At 63.0% G+C, this 20,595-nt stretch overlaps 1 protein-coding gene across 3 annotated transcripts; it reads right to left on the bottom strand.

Annotated features, from left to right (window-relative positions):
- Positions 1-1,819: 1,819 nt before the first annotated feature.
- TCF7L1 (transcription factor 7 like 1) lies at positions 1,820-17,771 on the bottom strand. Of its 3 annotated transcripts, XM_084221813.1 has the most exons (12): positions 17,496-17,771; positions 17,357-17,417; positions 16,341-16,471; positions 6,645-6,728; positions 6,064-6,196; positions 5,468-5,570; positions 5,129-5,212; positions 4,317-4,460; positions 4,077-4,236; positions 3,474-3,581; positions 2,864-2,939; positions 1,820-2,796 (listed from the first exon to the last, which is right to left on the bottom strand). In XM_084221813.1, the coding sequence occupies exons 1-12, from the start codon at positions 17,694-17,696 to the stop codon at positions 2,396-2,398; spliced, it is 1,686 nt and encodes a 561-aa protein (XP_084077939.1). In that variant the 5' UTR covers positions 17,697-17,771; the 3' UTR covers positions 1,820-2,395. The 3 variants fall into 3 exon arrangements, with proteins under 3 accessions (XP_084077939.1, XP_084077938.1, XP_084077937.1); XM_084221812.1 differs by having other exon boundaries at positions 17,357-17,755; XM_084221811.1 differs by having other exon boundaries at positions 1,820-2,939; positions 17,357-17,755.
- Between the last annotated feature and the right edge of the window lie 2,824 nt (positions 17,772-20,595).

Genomic DNA, 20,595 nt, shown 5'->3' with positions numbered 1-20,595 from the left:
ACTCTCACCCAGCTGCAGGTGTGAGGATCCCTGCTCTGTCCCAGTGGGGCACCCAGGGCTGGGCACTGCAGCCCTGGTGTCACCTCTTGGGGACCAAATGCTCCTGGCAGGGATAATCCCAGCCTGCCCCAGCCCCAGAGCACCACGAGGGCTTGGAACAGATGTTCCTCTTCCGTATGGGAAAGCACTGAGTCAAACAAAGGAATATTCTCCTGCTGAAGCCCAACATCTGTTTGAAGCTGTCTGGCTCTGGCTGGGGTTTAATCCTTGTGACAGGTCTCTCCATGCCTCTAATGTCCCATGAAATCCAATTCAAGGGGCTGCTTGTCCACAGCCTGCTCCTGGTGCTGGGGAGAGTGGGGCTCAGTGTCCTCGTCACCAAAAACCACTTTCTTGGAACAGTTTCTCTCAAAAAAGCTCCGTTTTGGCTCTTTTCAGGCGACGGCCACGCACGTTCTGGGTGACACCCTAATCCCCTCAGCCCTGGCTGCGTGACACGTGGCTGCTCCTCCCCTGCAGCAATCCTGCTCCAGGCCAGAATTCACACAGCTTTTTCTCTTTGAAAGGAAGAAATTTAAATAATTTGGAGCTGTGGAACGGCAGCACCTCCCAAATCTGGCTGTGGCCACAGCGAGGGTGCTCGGGGGATTTGGTGGCACCCACGGCTGCTCACGGCTCCCAGCTTGGCTCTGGTTGCTGGGGGATGCTCCAAGCTGGCCATTCCAGCTGTCCACACGGCGGTCCTGAGCTGGACAGAGCAGCCACGCTCCTGCTGGAGCTTGCAAAGGCATCAGGAGCTTTCACAAGGCTTTGGAGCTGGTCCCCAGTCTGTCCCCAGGGCTCACGTCAGTGCCCGTGGCTGGGGTCTGGTTCAGGTGTGAGTTTCTGTAGTTCTGCCCAGCTCTGGTATCAAAATCCTCAAATCCAGGTGTTTTCTGCTGCAGATATGGATGCCAACATCTCGCACATCTGGAAAACACAGACAGACCCTCCTCAGTCCCTGTGAAGTTCCCTTTCCCCTCTACCTGCAGACAGGTGCGTGGTGCTCCTCCACCTCCTTACAAATACTCCCCTGGTGGCTTCTCAGCACTGGAAAGGAGAAATGTCACAGCAGGAGGAAAACGTGTCCCCCATCCCCCAAGTGCACCAAAGTCCCCCAGACCCAGCAGCCATGGGATGGGCTCACCCACCATCGATGCTGTCACCACCACGCCTGGGAGCTGGGGGACACCGTGGTCCCCAAAATAAAGGTGAGCAGCCAGGCTGGGCCTGGGAGACAGGAGCAGGGCAGGAAGTTCCAGGGGGGATGGAACAGGGCTGTGAACCCCATAAATTAACTCCAGGCAGGTGCAGCTCCAGGTCAGTCTGCAAGAGAGACAAGATTGTGAGTTCCAGGGGGGACACTGGGGTTTTTCCTGCTGAAATACAAGGAGAGGCAAGAGTCCTGATCCGCCCAAGTACTGAGCTGGCTGAGGACTCCAAATGGGCTGAAAATCCACGGGCTGGTTTCCTGGGGGTCCTTTTTCATGCCTGCTTTGGAAGAAGCAGGCCCAGAGCACCCAGTGCACACCAGCAGCTCCCAGTCCCCGGCTGCTGGGGCACTGGTTCACCCAACCCCGTGTCCTGGTGCTGGGGAACTCCAGCAAGGTGCACACTGCTGGTGGACCCCCCGAAATCCCCCAGAGCCCAGTGCCAGAGGCGTTCAGGGATGCTGGACCTCGGGAGCAGGACTGGGATCCCATCCCGAGGCACTTCCCAGGGAGGTGGCAGAGGAAAAGTGGCGAGCGCTTCCCACACAGACCACACTCACACCGCCAGCTGCAGCTGTAGTTTTATTTCCTTTTGTGAAAAATAACAGGATTCTGAGGTGATAAAAACACAACCCCTCCCAGGGCTCAGCCCCAGACCCTGCCCGGCCCAGCAGCACCCCCGGGGCAGGACCAGCTCCGTGCCAGGACGGGATCTGGGAGCAGCTGGAGGCGTTCCTGCTCCTGGATCCGGGATGGGGTGCCAGTTCCAGTCCACACCTGCCGTGTCCGGCGCTGGCACCACCGCGAGGCTCCGTCCCCGTGCCCCACGGCAGCGATGGGCACTCCGTTCCTCCCTCAGAGATCCCCACTGGCAGCACCTTCTGCAGGGTCTATTCCATTATTTTTTTTTTCCTTTTTTTTTTTTTTCTCCTTTTTTTTAATAAAAACAGTCTTTAGGTTGACTGCAGGCAGCAGCTCTGAGCAGAAAGCCCCTTCCTCCAGAGCCTGCTTCCAAAGAGTTCAGAAAGGGTCAAATATTGACCAATAATGGTTTTGGCTGCGTTTGAATCTTGATTGTGGCTTCTGCAATGTACAGCGGGGAGGGCACGGGGCGGGGAGGAGGACGGGAGGGCCAGGTGTGTCCCTCAGTCGGCAGGTTTGGTGACCAGGGACAGCGGCTGCGTCTGCAGCACGGCCAGGGCGGCCGGCACCGCGCCGGGGGCGGCCAGCAGGGCCGGGGGGGTCCCCGAGGCAAAGGGGACGGGCCTGGAGAGCAGCGAGGAGGAGGAGGAGGAGGAAGAGGAGGAGGAGGAGGCTTTGCTGGCGAGCACGGCGAGCTGGGCCCTGGCCTCGGGCTTGGTGGTGAGCGAGAGCGGCTGTGCCTGCTCCGAGTGCGTGGCGGCCGGCGCGGCCGGCGAGGCCAGCGCGGCCGACGGCGTGGCCGGCGAGTCCAGCATGCTGCCGTGGGACGAGGCCGGGCTGGGGCACGGCTTCTCGGCCGGCAGGTAGGGCACGCAGGGCTTCTTGCTCTTGGCGGGCAGCGAGCCTGGGGGGACAGGCGCGGCGTGAGGGGCGCGGCGCGGCGCGGGGGGACGCGGCCGGGGGACACTCACCGTCGGCCTCGTGGCTCTGCTGCTGCTGCTGCTGCTGCTGCGCCAGCTTCTCGCGCTTCCGCTTCTTCTTCTTGCCCTGAAAAACAGAGTCTCAGCTCCTCGCGCGGCTCCGGGCCGCCACGGGGGTGCTGGGGTGGGAAACACGGCTGGGAGAGCACGTGGAGGGGCTCGGCACCGTCACCCACTGCCCCAGCAGCCCAAACTCTGCCCCAGAGCACAGCCAGCCCCCTCCCCAGCAGGCAGACCCTGAGAAGCACAGCCAGCCCCCTCCCCAGCAGGCAGACTCCGGGAAGCACAGCCAGCCCCCTCCCCCAGCAGCCCAAACTCTGCCCCGGAGCACAGCCAGCCCCCTCCCAGCACCCCAAACTCTGCCCCAGAGCACAGCCAGCCCCCTCCCCAGCAGGCAGACCCTGAGAAGCACAGCCAGCCCCCTCCCACCACTCCAAATTCTGCCCCCAAGCACAACCAGTCCCCTCCCAGCACCCCAAACTCTGCCCCGGAGCACAGCCAGCCCCCTCCCAGCACCCCAAACTCTGCCCCAGAGCACAGCCAGCCCCCTCCCCAGCAGGCAGAGCCCGGGAAGGGGCTGGGGGCCAGGGCTCCCACGTACGTAGTTGTCCCGCGCCGACCAGGTCGGGTAGAGCTGCGAGTGCAGCTGCCGCTCCTTCCGCGCCAGCTCGTAGTACTTGGCCTGTTCCTCCCGTGAGAGCGAGTGCCACTGCGGGGCAGAGCACGCTGGAAACCCCAGAGCCGCCCCAGGAACCCCCAGAGCCACACTGGGGACCCCAGAGCCACACCAGGGACCCCAAAACCAGGCTGGGAACCCCCAAAGCCACACTAGAGACCCCAGAGCCACTCTGGGAACCCCCAGATCCACACTGGACACCCCGAGCACCTGCTGCCCTGGGCTGCAGAGCTCCATCCCTCCCCATCCCAGGTCACCAGGAGCTCCCTGGGCTGGCAGTGCCCAGCTGTGGGGGCTCTGCAGGGTCCCTGGGGTCCCTGGGCTGGCAGTGCCCAACTCTGGGGGCTCTGCAGGGTCCCTGGGCTGGCAGTGCCCAGCTGTGGGGGCTCTGCAGGGTCCCTGGGGTCCCCGGGGGTCCCTGGCTTGGCAGTGCCCAGCTGTGGGGGCTGACTCAGGGGCTCTGCAGGGTCCCTGGGCTAGCAGTGACCAGCTGTGGGGGCTCTGCAGGGTCCCTGGGGTCCCCCGTACCCGCCGGCCCAGGATCTGGTTGATGGCCGCGCTCTCCTTCAGCGTGCACTCGGCCACCACCTTGGCCCTCATCTCCTTCATGTACAGCATGAAGGCGTTGAGAGGCTTCTTGATGTGGGGCTTCTTCTCCTCCTCCTTCTTGACGGCCACGGGGGATTTCCTGCCGTGGGAGGGAGCGGGACGGGGGGTCAGGACCCCCGGAGCAGCCCCCGTCCCGTCCCCCCCACGGCCCCCACTCACGAGCTGCCTGCAGGGCTGGAGCTGGGCTGGGAGGGCTCCTGCTTGACGATGGGGGAGACGATGGTGGGGTGGGGGATGCCCGAGGGGTGCAGCCCGTGCGCCGGCGGCGGCACCATGTGCGGGGAGAAGCGGCTGGACATCAAACTGCGGGGGGGGCACGGACAGCAGGGTGGGCACGGCAGCCAGGGACCCCCACCCCAGAACCTCCTGGGTGCAGAGACCACCTGCCTCAACCCGGCTGAGCTGGAAAGGCTGAGAATGTGCTGGAACCCCAAAGGCACACTGGAAACCCCAAAACCGTGCTGGAACCCCAGCCCACCCTAGAAACCCCAAATCCACCCTTGAGACCCCAACCCACCCTAGAAACCCCAAATCTACCCTAGAGACCCCAGCCCACCCTAGAAACCCCAAATCCACCCTTGAGACCCCAACCCACCCTAGAAACCCCAAATCTACCCTAGAGACCCCAACCCACCCCAGAGACCCCAGCCCACCCTAGAGACCCCAAATCCACCCTCGAGACCCCAGATCCTCTCTGCACTCCCCAAAGCCATGCTGGACACCCTGAGGCCACCCGAAAGTGCCCAGATCCCAGCCCAGCACTGAGATGGTGACACTGGCCCAGCCCCAGCGACGCCCTGAGCCCATGGGACGTCCCCACTCCTCCACCCCTGGGGACCAGCCACGCCCTCCAGGGGCATTTTCAGCCTCCTGGGACTGCTCTGTGCCCCTGCTCTGCGTGCAGCCAAGTGTCCCAGAGCCAGTGCCAGCTCTGGGGTGGCCCTGAGGGTCCCTCCCCTGCCGAGACCCACCTGGACATGGAGGCGTTCATGGCCAGGGCGGGATACGGGTGCCGGAAGCCACCAGCAGGGATGGAGTACACGGGCTGTCCTTGCCTACAAAAGCACGGGTTTCAGGGGGAAAAAACATCCCCTTCCTGCTTCATGGGCACCCTTGGACTGGTCTTCAGCTGATTCCCATCTGCAAGAGTCCCAAATTTTCCAGCAGCGGGGAGTCCCTCCCTTCCCACCCCGCCAGGAGCCTGCAGCATCCTGCAGGAGAAGTGGATAGAGCAGCAGGAGGAGGAGGAGGAGGAGGAGGGTCTCAGTGAGCCTGCCAGGGTCCCCGTGCCAGGGTCAGCCCATCCTTACTGTGGCACGAGCCAGCCCAGCGGGTGTGGCAGCTGCCCCACGGCTCCAGGTGACAGCGGGTAGTAGGGGGGCAGCTCGGGGGGGTGCGGCGGCCGTGGGATCCCTGTGAGGGGCAGAGGGAGCAAGGAGGGGGTCACAACAGGGGCAGGCAGCCAAGGAGCCCCCCGTGCCCTCCAGCACCTTTCCCTTGAGCACCCCAGACCCCTCTGAGCACCCCAGACCCCTCTGAGCATCCCAGACCCCTCTGAGCATCCCATCTCCCTCAGCACCCCTCACCCAGGCTGGGCAGAGCTGAAACAGCCCCAGCAGAGCCCTGGGGGGATCCCCCCATCCCAGCCTGAACTGTCACTGGGCAAGGACCCCCCTGGTCCCTGGCTGCATCCCCAGCCCCCTCCCACAGACTGGGCTGAGGCAGAGGCAGCATCCATGGGAGAGCCCCTTGTTCCCAGCCCATTCGCCCTGCTCCCCCAGCTGTGTCCCCCAGCCCTGCTCACCCTCTGATCCCCCAGCCCTGCTCCCCCAGAGGCATCCCCCAGCCCCACTCACCCCCTGGCTCCCCCAGGTGTCCCCCCCAGGTGTGCCCCAGCCCCGCTCACCCGTTTTGGGGTCGATCTCTGGGGACAGGTGGCCGGGCGGTGACCCCGGCGGGAAGGGCTCGCTGCTGTAGGTGATGAGCGGCGTCAGGGGGTGCATGTGATGGGCGTGCTGCACCACGGGCACCTTGTTGGACTGCGGGCAGAGCGTGTGGCAGGGCTCAGCCCACGGGAGCAGCCCCTGGGCAGCGGGGCAGCACAGCCACGGCGCCCCACCAGCCCGGCCACTGCCCCACGGAAGGCGTCCCTGCCCAGGAAAGGTGTCCCTGCCCCACAGAAGGTGTCCCAGTGACAGTGTCCCTGCCCCACGGAAGGTGTCTCTGCCCAGGGAAGGTGTCCCTGCCCCAGGGAAGGTGTCCCTGCCCCAGGGAAGGTGCCCCTGCCCCAGGGAAGGTGCCCCTGCCCCAGGGAAGGTGTCACAGTGACGGTGTCCCTGCCCCACAGAAGGTGCCCCTGCCCCCTTTGCTCTTTAAGATCCCTCCCCAGCCCAAGCCACTCCCGAATTCCCCATGGCATGGGAGAGGATCCCAGCAGGACAGCAGGGGTGCTGGGAGCCCACCCCCGGGGCGGGGGGCTGCTCTCACCAGGTGGGCGGGCGAGGGCGAGCGGCTGTCCTTGAGCGTGGCCCCGGCCGGCACGTCCAGCAGCGGCCACTTCATCTGCAGGTACTGCGGGAGGGATGGACACTGCCCTCCAGGAACCTCAACACCCCTGCCCCAAAAGCCCTGCCCCAGGCCTGAAACAACCCCCCAGCCCTGGCCTCAAACACCCTCCAACCCCAAAACACCCCCAGCCCCAAAGCACCTCGTGACCCCAAAGCATCCCCAGCCCCAAAGCACCCCCAGCCCTGAAACGTCCCACTCAGCCCCAAAACATTCCTACAACCCTCCAAAATAACCCTATTCCCAAAAGACTCCCCAGCCCCAAAACTTCCCCCCAATCCCAAAATATTCCCTAGCTCTGAAACAACCCACTGATGCCAGAATATTCCCTGGCCTCGCCTGCAGAGCCAGCTGAGGACACCCCAACCCATGGGCAAAGAGGTTTTGGGGGTTTTTCTCCCTTTCTGGGTTAACATCTCATTGTAACTCTGGGGTGTCTCCCTGGCACCCCCAAAGGAAGGGGCTTTGTGCAGCGTTTGGGGGGCCAGAGGCATTTCCCGAGGACAGCAGGAGGGAGGGAGGGTCCCTGGAGATGCCAGGGCTGGAGAATGTGGGAATGTGGCTGGAGCAGCTGCCTGCAGGAATTTCCCCAAACACAAACCTTCCTGAGCTGAGGCAGCTGGAAGGAAAACCCAGCAGGAGTTTGGGGGAGCGTTAACTCTTCCAGGGCTGGGGGGTTCCTCCCCCTCACACGGCCGCCTGTCACCCCCAAAGTGTCCCGTGTGTCCCCTGCAGCACCTCTGGCAGGGGCTGGCAGCTGGGACCCCCTGCACCCCGAGCACAGCACGCCTGGAATGAGGGTGGCCCCACGACCCTGAGCTCCCCGTGACTGCCAGCCCCACATCACCCGTGGGCTGGCTGTGACCTGCTGGCTGTCACTGTCACCTGTGGGCTCACTGCCACCCTATGTTCACTGCCACCCGTGGGCTCACTGTCCCTCAGGTTCACTGTCCCCCGTGGGCTGGCTGTGACCTGCCAGCTGTCACTGTCACCTGTGGGCTCACTGCCACCCTATGTTCACTGCCACCCGTGGGCTCACTGCCCCTCAGGTTCACTGTCCCCCGTGGGCTGGCCGTGACCTGCCAGCTATCACTGTCCCACCTGAGCTCGCTGTCACACATGGGCTCACTGTCCCCCCATGTTCACTGTCCCCTCCATCCTCACTGTCCCCCCAGGGCTCACTGTCCCCCCAGGGCTCACTGTCCCCCCATGTTCACTGTCCCCCCATGTTCACTGTCCCCTCCATGCTCACTGTCCCCCCAGCTGTCATTGTCCCCCCAGGGCTCACTGTCCCCCCAGGGCTCCCTGCCATGAGGAGCTGTTCCCCCAGGGGCAGCTTTGCTGCACCCTCCAAATCCAGCTCATCCTCAGCTCCAGGGCAACCAAGATGTCCCAAGAGCTCCAGGGTCACCCTGCAGCCACACTGGGGTGGCACTGGGGTGGCACTGGGGACCCCCAGCCGAGGCCCCGCGCTCCGAGCACCGGACGAGACCCTTGGTGCTCCCCCAGTTGTGTGGCCGTGTCCAGGACAGGGCAGGAGGTGCCCCCCAGCCCAGCTCAGGGGGCTCCCCGGCCCCCCCAGCCCCCTCCCACCACCAAGGGGCTTTCTGGGCTGCCCTGTAAGCGGAGAAGGCGCGAGGGGACGGGGACAGGCGGCGCAGGGGGATGGCACCGGGGAAGCCTGGGGGATAAAAGGCTGATTCTCATTTCGAGGCCGATTCGGGAGCCTGGGGAAGGGAAAGGGAGGGGGAGGAAGAGGGGGGACTCTTTCAAAATATACAAAGCGGGGGGAGCTGGTGAACGGTTCAGTGGTGATGTGGAAAAACGACCCCCCCCTCCCCATCCCTTGGCTCCAGCTGGGACACAGCCCCCACTGTCCCCCCACGGGGGATCCGAGCTGTGAAACTGCAGGAAAAAAAAAAAAGAAAAAAAGAAAAAAAAAAAAGAGGAAAATAGTTGAAAATCGGTCACATTCCAGAGAGATTAGAGCCAGTCCTGGGTCCTCCTTACCAGCCAATTAAAACCAGGGGTAACCCCTTCCCTGCTGGAGCCCATCCCCCTGGGAGCCCCCAGACCCCAGGAGAAGGGGCTGGGGGATCCCCTGGTGTCCAACTGGGGGCATTCAGCAGAGGATTTCCACTCCTCCTCCTCTGCCCAGGCACCAACCCAGCTGTGCTGCTTTCCTGGGAAGGGGAAGAGCCCCTGGTGGGGCTGCCTGGGGCCCTGTGTCCCACTGTGGGTCCTGGTGTGGCCTGTCCTGCGTGTCCCTGGGCTGCAGGTCCCCAGGTGTCACATCCTGCTGCTGTGTCCCACCCCAGGGCTGCAGGTCCTGGCAGCTCCACGTGCTGATGTCCCGTGTCCCAGCAGGGTTTGTCACCCTGTCCCAGGGTTCCATCACCCAGCTGCATGTCCCAGCTGCTGCTGTCCCTCTGTCCTGGTCCCAGCCCCTCCTGTCCCAGCCCCTCCTGTCCCCCTGTCCTGTCCCAGCCCTGCTGTGCAGGTGAGAAGGGGTTTCTGAGGGAAATAAATGGGTTTTCCAGGCTGGATTCCAGGCGTCCCAGGATCACCCCCCAGCACAGCTCCACTTGCCAGGCTCCCCAGCTCATCCCAGTGCTGCACATCCCATCACTGCCCCAGCACAGGCTCCTCTCTGCTGGGATCAAAGCTTCAGCCTTGGTACCACTGCCCTCATTTTGGGACAAAAAGCTCTGTTTGGGACCATTTGCCAGAGGCTCTGCGGCAGGAGCCTCTTTGCTGGCTCTTCCCTTTGCCTGCAGAGGCTCCAGCCCAGAGATGATCCCACAGGAGCCACCCTGGAGAAGATCCAGGTGATCCCAGGATGTGAGGGCTTCATCCCCATCCCCAGACCCCTCAGGTGAGCTGGAGATTCCCACAGGCACTTAAGCATCCATCCTTGTCCCAGAACAGGAGGCAGGGATGGTCACCCACCCTCACACCAATCCCCCTTCCAGCCTGAATTCCCAGGGCTCTGCAAAGTCCCCTGAGCCCCTCCCGAGACCCCCAGACTCTCCCAGCCTGTTTACACAGCTGCAGGATAACCAACAGCCCTTCCCCCTCCTGCCTCTGCTCCCCTTTCCCCCAGAATTCATCCCAAAATCACGCCAGGACAGACAGGACAGGTCGAGCATTAGGGCAGAAAATGGGGGTTTGCAGGATGTTTAAGGGAGGCCCCCAAAATCTTTGTCCAGGTGTGGCCACTGCAGCCCCATGGCATCCCAAGATCCAGCTTTGAGCTGTGTCACCAGCTTGTTTGGGGAAAAAACACCTGAATTTGGCTCCAGGAGTGACAGGGAATGTGATTTGTGAGAGAAATGGGGATTCTGGGCTCAATGCACCATCCAGTTCCTTAAAACTTTGTGCTTAGGCATAAAAAGGTGAGAAAAACCCCCAAATCTGCCCTGGCAGAAGGGTCTGGGGCTGCACCCAGGGACTGCAATGGGATTGGCACCAGTGGGGACTGGGGGAAGCCCCAAACTGGGGAAAAAAGGGAATGGGAAGGGGGAAAAGGAGAGGGGAATGCGGGACCTGGTCTCTCACCCTCCTGAGGCAGGACGGGGTGTCCCTCACACCCCAACAAACCACCCCATGCCAACAATCAGGGAGCAAAGCCAGGAGCATCCCAGCCCCACAGCTGCTGCATTCCCTGGGATAGCTGGGGAGGCAGAAATCCCAATTACAGCTGGATTTACAGCCCAGGCAAGGAGACATAAATCTCTCCCCCACCCCCGCCATCCATCCGCTTCCCAGCCAAATAATCTCCTCCAGATGTTGCCCACGAACACCAGGATGACAAATTCCAGCCAGGAGACTTCTGGGAGGGTCTCCTGCACCCCCACATCCCAGGGAGAACCCCAAAAATTCCCCAAAATAAGAGTTATTTTCACTTCAGGATTTAGGGTTTCCATAGGCTGATATGGGGTTGGTGCAGGAGACATCTCCACGTTCCCTTTTGGCATTTTTGGGTGACACCAGCCAGGCAAAGGGTGTCCCAGCTGGGGACAGGGATTTTGGGGTGGGAATGAGGGTCTGTGACACCCTAACAACAGAGGTTTGTCCATTCCCATAACACAGCCACAGACACCTGATGGGAAATGCCAGCGGGGCTGGGATGGAAGGTGGGAAAAGTGGCTGGGAGATGAAAAATAAGTAAAAAACCCTCAGTTTGGGATGAGCTTGGAGAGGTGGCACTTGTGCAACCTGATCCCCACCCACAGATCCCATGTGCCCACCCTGGGGACACTGGTGGCATCTGAGGGAGAACTGGGTCCCAGAGGAAGGTGGGGTGGGATGGGATGGGATGGGATCCATGGGATGGGATGGATGGGATGGGGATGGGGATGGGGATGGGGATGGGATCCATGGGATGGGATGGGATGGGATGGGATGGGATGGGATGGGATGGGGATGGGGATGGGGATGGGGATGGGGATGGGGATGGGGATGGGGATGGGGATGGGGATGGGGATGGGGATGGGGATGGGGATGGGGATGGGATCCATGGGATGGGATGGATGGGATGGGATGCTGGGGATGGGATGCTGGGGATGAGGCTGGAGCACTGCAGTGGGGACAGCAGTGGGGCCAGCCCAGGGTGGCCCTAGCCCTGGTCCACACTGGGTGCCCCAAGCATCCCGAGCCTCCCCCACCCATAGTGGACCCCAACTCCCAGCCCCCTGCTCCCTGTCCCCACACCCTGCTGCTGGCCCAGGCCTTTGTCTGCAGCTCCCAGACCTCAATGGATCCATTCATGTCCTGCATCCTCCTGGGGATCCCAGTGGGAGCAGCAGGCTCAGCCTGCCCCGGCACCAACCACCCTGTCCCAGAGCCTCCAGAGCCTCCTGGAGCTGACACCAGCACGGCCAGCTCCCTCCCAGCTCAGCCTGGGGCTGGCACCAGCACGGCCAGCTCCTGTCCCAGCTCATCCTGGAGCTGGGGCTGTCACCAGCACAGCCAGCTCCTGTCCCAGCTCATCCTGGAGCTGGGGCTGGCACCAGCACGGCCAGCTCCTGTCCCAGCTCAGCCTGGAGCTGACACCAGCACGGCCAGCTCCTGTCCCAGCTCATCCTGGAGCTGGGGCTGCCACCAGCACAGCCAGCTCCTGTCCCAGCTCATCCTGGAGCTCACACCAGCACTGCCAGCTCCTGTCCTGCCCCTCCCCTGCCCTCTGCCCAGCCCTGAGCAGCATCCCCAGGCATCCCCAAGATCCCCAGGGATCCCCGGGCTGAACACAGGGTGAAATCCTTGCCAAAAAACACCAGAAAAGAGGCAAACCGGGAAGGGGCACATCAGCCCTCCTCCTCCTCCTCCTCGGAGAGCCTTCCCACCTCCATCCCCTTTCCACACGCTCCCAGAGAGGAACACAACAGAAGCGCTCCCGGTCCCGACCCTTCTTCCCTTTTCCCTCCTCTTCCTCCATCCAGGATGCACCGGGCACTTCCCCCCGGGTTCCTCTTCCCTCCCAAGCTCCCGCCTGCGACTTCAAGGAAGGAAAACTAATGAAAAGCAGCTGCTGGGAATTCCAGAAGGATGATGAATGCGCCTCAGTCCCGGAACAATCCCAGGGCTGAGCAGAGGCGCCCCGAGCACTTACTTCATCGCTTTAATTTGGGAATCGTGTTAGAAAAGGAGGGAGGAGGGAGATTTGGGGGGCGGAGGGGGGAGTGGAAACCTCCTGTAGGTCTACAAACTCCGCCCGCAGGGTAATTAGCCGAAGAGCATAATTAAGGAGCGGGATAAAGGGGCCATTGTGTGCAGCGGCTCTGCAGAGCGGGCGGGAGAGTCTGGGAGCAGGGAAACTGAGGCACGGGGAGGGCTCAGGGCCGGGAAGGACTGGATCAGCCCAGCAGCTGCACGGAGCAGCACGGACAAGCCAAAAAGTGGGAAAAAACAGGGTTTTTCCTTAATATTTACCAGGTGGGGGAGGAAGGCGGTGCTGATGGGGGGCAAATCCCAAATAAACCAGAAAATCCCGAATTAGTGCAGCAGGAAGGAGGAGCTGCCGTGGTCCCAGGATGCTGAGCATCGAGCGAGCCCCCACGCCAGAAAAATCCCCCCATTCCAACACCTCCATCCGCATCCCAATGCCAAAATCCCTCCAGGCTCTGCCAGAACCGCCAGCAAGACCCGCCCGGTTTTTGGAGCAGCCCTTTTCCCTGCCAAAAATCCGTATTTTAATCATTTTCCTTGGCAGCAGCGCAGTTAAGGATCTATTTTCTTTAGGAGACAGATACGGCTCTGTATCCTCGGGAATTCATCGCAGGAGTGGCGCAAAAAAGCCGGAATAAGTCCAGGTTATGGATTTTTCCCTCATTTATTTTGGGATCGCAGCCTGCCGAGGCGCATTAATTACACCGAGGTGCATTAATTACACCGGCATGGCGTCGGGAGAGCTGTTTGGATGGAATTCCACGCCTGAGGAAGGTTTGGATTTATTTAAATCCTCGCCTCCAGACTCGAATTCCTGGGGTTAAACTGGTTTTTTTGGGAATAGTGCCAATCCTGTGCATGGTCTCGGCTGCGCTGCTCTGGCAGTGCCGTGCCTGGTTCCCATCCTCTTCCCAAGCAGGAGGAAGATGCTGGGATGAGGTTTTACCCCGTATGGATCCCTCTCATTCTGGGTTTGGGGTAAAAGCCATCAACTCCTCACCAGCCTGATGGAACGGATCCCGCATCACGCAAATGGGGATTTGCATCCATCCAGCTCATGCACACCCAGAGTATTTCCTCTCCATCCACCTTGGAGACCTTTGTGCCGTTGGGAACGATCCCAAGGAACCAAACACAGCCTCACAGGCCCCCAGCTCCTGATTCCCCATGAGGAAAACCAGGCAGAAAGGCTGCTCCAAACAATGCCATCGTCAGATTCCAACAAATTCCTTCACCAGCAGAGCAGAGCCCCAAAAATTCTCCCTGGACAGAAACTGCCAGGAAAGTGATACTGGGGACCACGGAGACTTCCCAAAATCCAGGATCCCATTTGGAAGTAAGCCCAGGAGCAAAGTGAATTCACACAGCTTGAAGAGGAGGAGCATCCATCCTTTGGTGCTTGGTGGGTTGGCACAGGGGTGTGACTTCTCCTGGTTTGGAGTGTGGGAAGGCACTGTGTAATCAGAATCCTAAATATTTCCCAGATTTCCATAGACATCCCGGATTTCTAAAGATTTTGAGGTGGAGAAATGCAGAATTCCCAGTATTCCAAAGTAAGTCCTCCAGCTGTTTGTCTGTCAGATCAGTCCTGGCACCTGCAGATTCATCCATGCCCAGGATCCACCACCTCCTTGGAGCACCTCCCAGCCCTGGAGATTATTTGGGGCTTGCGTTTCTCCTCCTAAAATCTTCCTTCTCCCTTCAATCCACAGCACCTGGCTGCGAAACACAAGGCTGGGTGCCACGGCCACCGGGATGGCTGGGCCCTGCAGATCAGCTTCTTCCCTCCAATGCTGGGGCAAAAACAAGAAGGAAAGAAGGGAAAGGTGGTTCCCAAGGCAGCCCGTGCCTCCTGCCACCCCGCAGCTCCGCGTGTCCGGGCTCATCCAGGGGGTGAGGGTGGGAGGTTCGGGGCTGTGCTGCGTGTGGGGATGCTGCAGGGCTGGATCCCGAGGGGACGGGGAGGCTGCTTCCAGCAGAGGGCTGGGAAGCTGTGCCTGGGTGTTTCCAGGAGGGATCAGGGGGGCTGTGTCCAACAGAGGGCTGGGAAGCTGTGCCTGGGTGTATCCAGGAGGGATCAGGGGGGCTGTGTCCAGCAGAGGGCTGGGAAGCTGTGCCTGGGTGTTTCCAGGAGGGATCAGGGGGGCTGTGTCCAGCAGAGGGGTGGGAAGCTGTGCCTGGGTGTTTCCAGGTGCTGTGTCCAGCAGAAGGCTGGGAAGCTGTGCCTGGGTGTTTCCAGGTTGTGCCTGGGTGTTTCCAGGTGCTGTGTCCAGCTCCAGCGAGGATCCTGTTCCCTGAAGGCTGCAGTGTGGATTGAGGAGGCTGAGCCTGCACGGATCCAGGGTCAGATCCAGGATCTGTGCCCAGACGGATTCAGGACGGGGTCAGGGATGCCTGGATGGATCAGGAACAGGATCCAACAGGAGATCCAACATGTTGTGTCAGCAGGCTCTGGTGTGGGATTGAGGATGCTGCACGGGATCACAGGCGCTGTGCCCGGCTGGATCCAGACCTGCACCAAGGATGCTCTGTCCTGCAGTCTTCTGTTGGATTGAGGATGCTGAGCCTTGCTGGGTCCGGTACAGGATCAGGGGTCCCCCAGATGGACCCAATATGGGACTGGGGACACTGTGGGCACGATGCCATCCTGGGATCTGGGGATCCCTGTGCTGCCACGCCGCAGGAAGGGGCCTTGGTGCTGGGCACAGAGCTCAGCTGCGCTCTGTGCACGAGTGGCCGTGGGATCCAGCAGCATCACAAAACTCACCCAGCCCACCCCCAGCACTCCCAGCTCCCCCACACACACCTCACTAACTGGAGGCCCCATCCCGTCGGAATTCAGCCCAAATCCACGCTTTCCCAACCCCAGTCATCCCTCTGAAACATCCGGGAGGCGACACCCGCTCCAGCCCCTGTTAATTAATCCCCTTTCTGGGATTCATTAAATCATCGTTAGTGGCCGCTTGTGATGGATCCCAAGCCCAATCCCTTCTCATTATCCCGGATTCCTTGCCAGTGTTTGGCATCGCGGGTCAGTCGTGCTTCATCCCCAAAACCTCATAATCCCAAGAGTGACAAATTGGGAATACAACCTTTATCCAGCCGCCGGCAAAACGCCGGGATAATTAGCTGATCTGCCCTCCCCATCCCGGGATTTGCACTTCACCACCGCTCCAACCAGTTGCTTCCAGGAAAGCAAAAGTAGGAAAACCCTGAAAATGCGGAAAACCCTCCAGGCGAACCAGCCGGCTGCCGGGATTTCAAACCATTACTAACATTGTTATCCCATGCAGGTTCCACATGGGAACATAGTTCCCTATGGATCCGGAGAAATCACGCGGAAAAGCATCACCGGAGCCAGAAATACACCTGGACAATCGGGAGCGAGGGGGGCTCCAGCCCGGGGGTCCCACTGTCAGCATCCTTCCCCGAAGGCTCGGGAGGGCTGAGAATTCCTCCCGGGATGGCCCCGTAGGAACACCTTGCGCTCCTAAAACACCTTCACATCCCCCAAATCACTTTAGGATGCTGCCCAAGAGGTTGAGCGGGATGGTTTGGGGGTCGAGGGATTCTGCTGAGGGGAGGGGGTCGCTCCCCCTCTCCCACCCCCCCCAGTTCTCGCTCAATTTGCTTAATCACTTCTCCCCCCGCGGCCAATGTTGGCCCATTAACGGCTTTAAAACCCTTTTAAATGAGAAAAGCAGCAGCTCAGGGTCAGGTTTCGGGGCGGGTCCCCCGGAGCGAAGCCCCCCCAAACTCCCCACCCCCCTCAAAGCTCCCCCCCAAAAGGGGCAAAGGGAGCCAAAAATAAAAGAAATAAACCAAATGTGTCGGGTTTTTTTCTTTAGCATCAGGTGGTCGCTTTCCTGCAGACGGGCTGTGAGGCTTAGGGGGGTCTGAGCACCCGCAAAAGGTGAGGAGAGGCTGGGGAGGGTCCGGGGGGGCACTTACGGTGCGGGCTCCGCCGGGGGAGAGGGCTCCGTTGGCGAGGTAGGGGCTGCCCAGCTCCGGGAGCATCAGGAAGGGGTAGCCGGGGTAGGGGGGGCCCTTAAAGAAGCCCCCATCTTGCTGTCGTCTGACCACTGGGGAGAGAAGGAAGGGGGGCGTCAGGAGGCGGCGGGCGGGGGGCGCACGGCCGGGGACGGGGGGGAGCCCGGAGTCCCTCTGGGGATGCCCAAGTCCCTTGGGGGAGGTCCCTGGATCTTCCGGGGGTCTCCGCTTGGGGGAGGGCGCCCAAGGAATTTTGGGGGGGTCCTTGGTTCTGGTGGAGGGTGGGTGGGTCCCCCTGGGGAGCGCAAGTCGATGGAGGGGGGGGTCCTTGATTTTCTAGGGGTTCCCACTTGGGGGACACCTGGGTACGTCCCTCTGGGGGTGCCCAAGTCCCTTAGGGGGGTCTTTTAGGGGATCCCCGCTGGGGAGGGGCCCGGACAGGTCCCTTGGGGGTGTCCCTGGTTCTTCTGGGGGGGTCCCTGCCGCTGGGGAGCGCGGGAGGGGGGTCTCGGCTGCGGGTCCCGGGGCTGGCGGGTCCCGGCGCCGGTCACTCCCGAACGGAGCTGGCCCCGGGGGCGTCCCGAGCCCGCCGCTCCGTGGAGCCACGGGGGGCACCGATCCATTCCCGGGAAGCGGCCGGGGCCGGTTACCGGGGCGGGGGGGGGTGGGAGAGGGGACACGGCGGGTGGGCACACGGCGGGGGGGGCGAGGACACGGAGGGGGGAATTGGGGGAGGGGGTGAGGACACCAGGGAGAGGAACACGGCGGGCGGGACACGGGGGGGACACACACAGGGCTGAGGACACGGCCCGGGGGGACACCGCGGGGAGGAGCGGAGGGCACGGGGAGCGGAGACGGGGGGGCACACAAGGGGTCCCGCCCGCACCGGGGGCGGAAACAAAGAAGTTGGGAAGTGTCGGCGGGTCCCGGGGGATGCGGCGGGGAGCGGGGGGGCGCCGGGAGGGGGGGTCCGGTACCTTCTGCCAGAGAGTCCCGCGGCTTCTGGAAACTTTCCCGGGGCGGCGGGGGCCGCTCCGCCTGCGGGGAGAGGCGGTGAGCGGAGCGGGGCCGGGCGGGGGGCGCCTCCCCCCGGCTCCCCGCCGGCCCTCGCCTCACCTCGGGGCCGGGGCCGACCACGGGGCCGGGGCCCCCCCGGTTCTCGGTCTCGCTGACCAGCGAGGACTTGAGCTCGTCCAGGTCCCCGTGGGCCGAGCCGCGCCCCGCGCCCTTGTCCTGCTCCTCGCCCTCGTCCTGGAAGGCGATGAGCTCGTCGGGGGCCCCCAGGTCGTCACCCCCCGTCGGTTCCAGCTGCGGCATCGTGGGGTCCCGCCCCGGCCCCGCCGGGCCCCGCCGCCGCCGCCGCCACCGCCCGGAGGGTCGGGAATGCGCGGGGCGGCGGGGCGGGGAGGAGCCGGGATGCAAACCGACACCGGGGGCCGGGCAGGGGCTCGCGCCGCCCCGCCGGGCCCGCACCGCTCCGCACTGGTCCCGGCACCGGCCCCGCGCCCGCCCCGCACCGGCCCCGCTGCCCGCGGGGCCACGCTCGGTCCCGCCGCCTCCGGGGCTCTCTGCACGTTCGGGGGCCCCCCCATCCTGTCCGGGCTCTCCCCGTCCGGTCCGTGCCGCCCTCATCCCATCCGGGCTTCCCCCTCCTGGTCCAGGGTGCCCCAGCTGGGTGCCCCGTCCCATGCGGGGTGTCACCTCCCGTCCCACCCCTGGTCCCCCCGTTCCACGCGGGGTGATACCTCTGAGTTCTCAGCTTACTCACGGTCCCCCCTTTCCGTCCGTGTTCCTCCCACCCTGCCCTGGTGTCCCCGCCGTGCCCTGGGTCCCCCCATCCGTCCATCCATCCGTCCCAGGGTGTCCCCTCGCATCTGGGTGCTCCCATCCCTGTCCCCCACCCTGTCCAGCCGCCTCCCCGCTCCCGGGTCGCCCCCATCCCACCCGGGGTGCCCTCGCTGCACCATTCCGTTTGGTGCTCCGTGGGTCGGGAGAGCCCGCACCCCGCCGGGGGGACCCTGGCCCCCACGGTGTCCCCAGCCCCCATGGTGTCCCCCACCCCAGGGAGTGCTCCGGGGGACATGCCCATCCCTCCCCACGCTGCGAGCACGGTCCTGCCACGATGGGACCGGCCAGCCCGCAGGGCAGACTCATCAAAAAAACCTTTTTCTCTTTTTTTTTACAGGGTGGGCTCGTTCCCCCACGGCAGGCGCTTGCGGGGCTGGTGGGGTGGCACCAAACGGGGCTTAATCCATCATCCCCGAAGCATTGTCTCTGTGCCATCACCCACAGCCTGGCCGTGAACCCCAATCTCAGCCACCTCCAGCCCCCAAACCCCTGGGGCCGGCAGCCCCCACCGCCCCCCGGCAGCCCCTCGCTCTGCGCCACAAAGGTTCTTCAGTTGCTTTGCCTGAAATACTTCATGAAAAGGCTTTTGTACCATCGAAATCGCTGGTGACCCCAGTCCCCCCTGCCCAAGATTCCCAAGGAAAAGCAGGAGGCAGCTGCGGGGGGTCGTGCCGGCTGGCCCTTCCCCGCTCCCAGCCCTCCAGATGTTTTATTGCCCTGTGTTTAATTAACATTTCCAGCCACGTGCTGAATGGGGAGCTCACATCTGCCCCTTCTTCCCAGACTGCTCCTGGTTTAGGGGCGCGTAGAGTAGGGGTACGGATGTGGCCAGGGGTCTGTGGGAATCCCAGCACGCTAAAAAACAGAAATAATCCCCTTATGCATTATTTTTGCCCATATTTCCCGTGAGTAACACGGGGTGAACCCCCGAGGCGTGAGGAGGTGGCTGGTTCCCAGCAGGGGACAGGAGGGGGTGAACGCCCCAAGCCACCCAGTGCCCCAAAACTTCACCCTCCTATGACCCCCTAAATCATAAAAAAGGCAGCCCTGCAGTTTGGGGTGTTTCCCAACACTTGCGTGGGTCCTACAAACACGGGAGAGTGCGTTTCTGACCCTCCTCAGTGGGTTTCATCCACCGGGAGGTGACACCAGGTGTTCTGGGGGCGATGAAGGGATGGGGGATCTGTGGGATGGGGGATTTGTGGGATGGGGGATCTGTGGGGTGGGGGATCCGTGGGATGGGGGATCTGTGGGATGGGGGTTCCGTGGGATGGGGGAGCCGTGGGATGGGGGAGCCGTGGGATGGGGGATCTGTGGGATGGGGGATCTGTGGGATGGGGGATCTGTGGGATGGGGGTTCCGTGGGATGGGGGTTCCGTGGGATGGGGGAGCCGTGGGATGGGGGAGCCGTGGGATGGGGGATCCGTGGGATGGGGGATCCGTGGGATGGGGGAGCCGTGGGATGGAGGGGTGAGGGGTGCAAGGTGGCACCATCTGACACCCCAGGACCCTCAGCCACCCTGGGACCCCCGCCACCCCAGGACCCCCCTGCTGTTCCTTGGTCACCCCAGGAAGTCCGGACACCCCGGGACCCTCCGGCACCCCCAGGGCTCTGAGGTGCCTCAGGACCCTCCATCGCTCCGTTCTCCATCTCCAACCCCATCCCACCCCCCCAGACACGTTTTTCCCCCTGGAACTGGGGGCACGAGGACCGACACTACCTCTGGGGACAAACCGGGGTCTGGGGGGCTCGGTAACCCCCACCGCACCCTCCCGGGGCGGGGAGAGCTCGGGGCCCCGTTATTTTCCCCGTTCCTGGAGGTCGTGGGTCGTGGAGGAGTCGCTCCCCCCGTGGCTCCCGAGGGTGGAGAGGGGCTGAGACGCCGCCGGAATTTTGGGGTAACCGCCCCAAATCTCCCCATCCTTGCTGCTCTCCCAGCTTTAGGGAGCCCCGAATGTGAGAGAAGGCTCGGGGGGGAGAGAAGGGGCCCATGGAGGGGCACCCCCCGAGCGGTGCCAGGGCAGCGGGGGAGGGCAGGGGGACAACGAGCCGCTAATGTCCCATTAGCGCGTCCTGGGGACACCGCCCGTGCCGCCCCTCCGCCTCGGGTCACCTCCCGGGGCCTCCTCCTGCCCCCCAAGATCACCTCTTCGGGAGGGTCATCACCCCGGGGGCTGAGAGGCAGAATTGGGATGATTTGGGCTAAAACTGAGTCGCATTTACGCCCCCAAAAGCCGCAGGCTCCGAAGCGCTCCCCGCAGACATCCCCGATGTCCCCCCAGGCTGGGAAATGAGGGAAAACCCCGGAAATGGCGATTTTCTGCTCCGGGGGCGGCGGCCGTCTGTTGGGGTGGGGGTCTCTCTGCC

The sequence above is a fragment of the Fringilla coelebs genome, assembly GCF_963513975.1.
Source record: "Fringilla coelebs genome assembly, chromosome: 26".
NCBI lineage: Eukaryota > Metazoa > Chordata > Aves > Passeriformes > Fringillidae > Fringilla > Fringilla coelebs.
The sequence above is the reverse complement of the archived record's forward strand: the minus strand, read 5'-3'. Positions and strand labels throughout refer to the sequence as shown.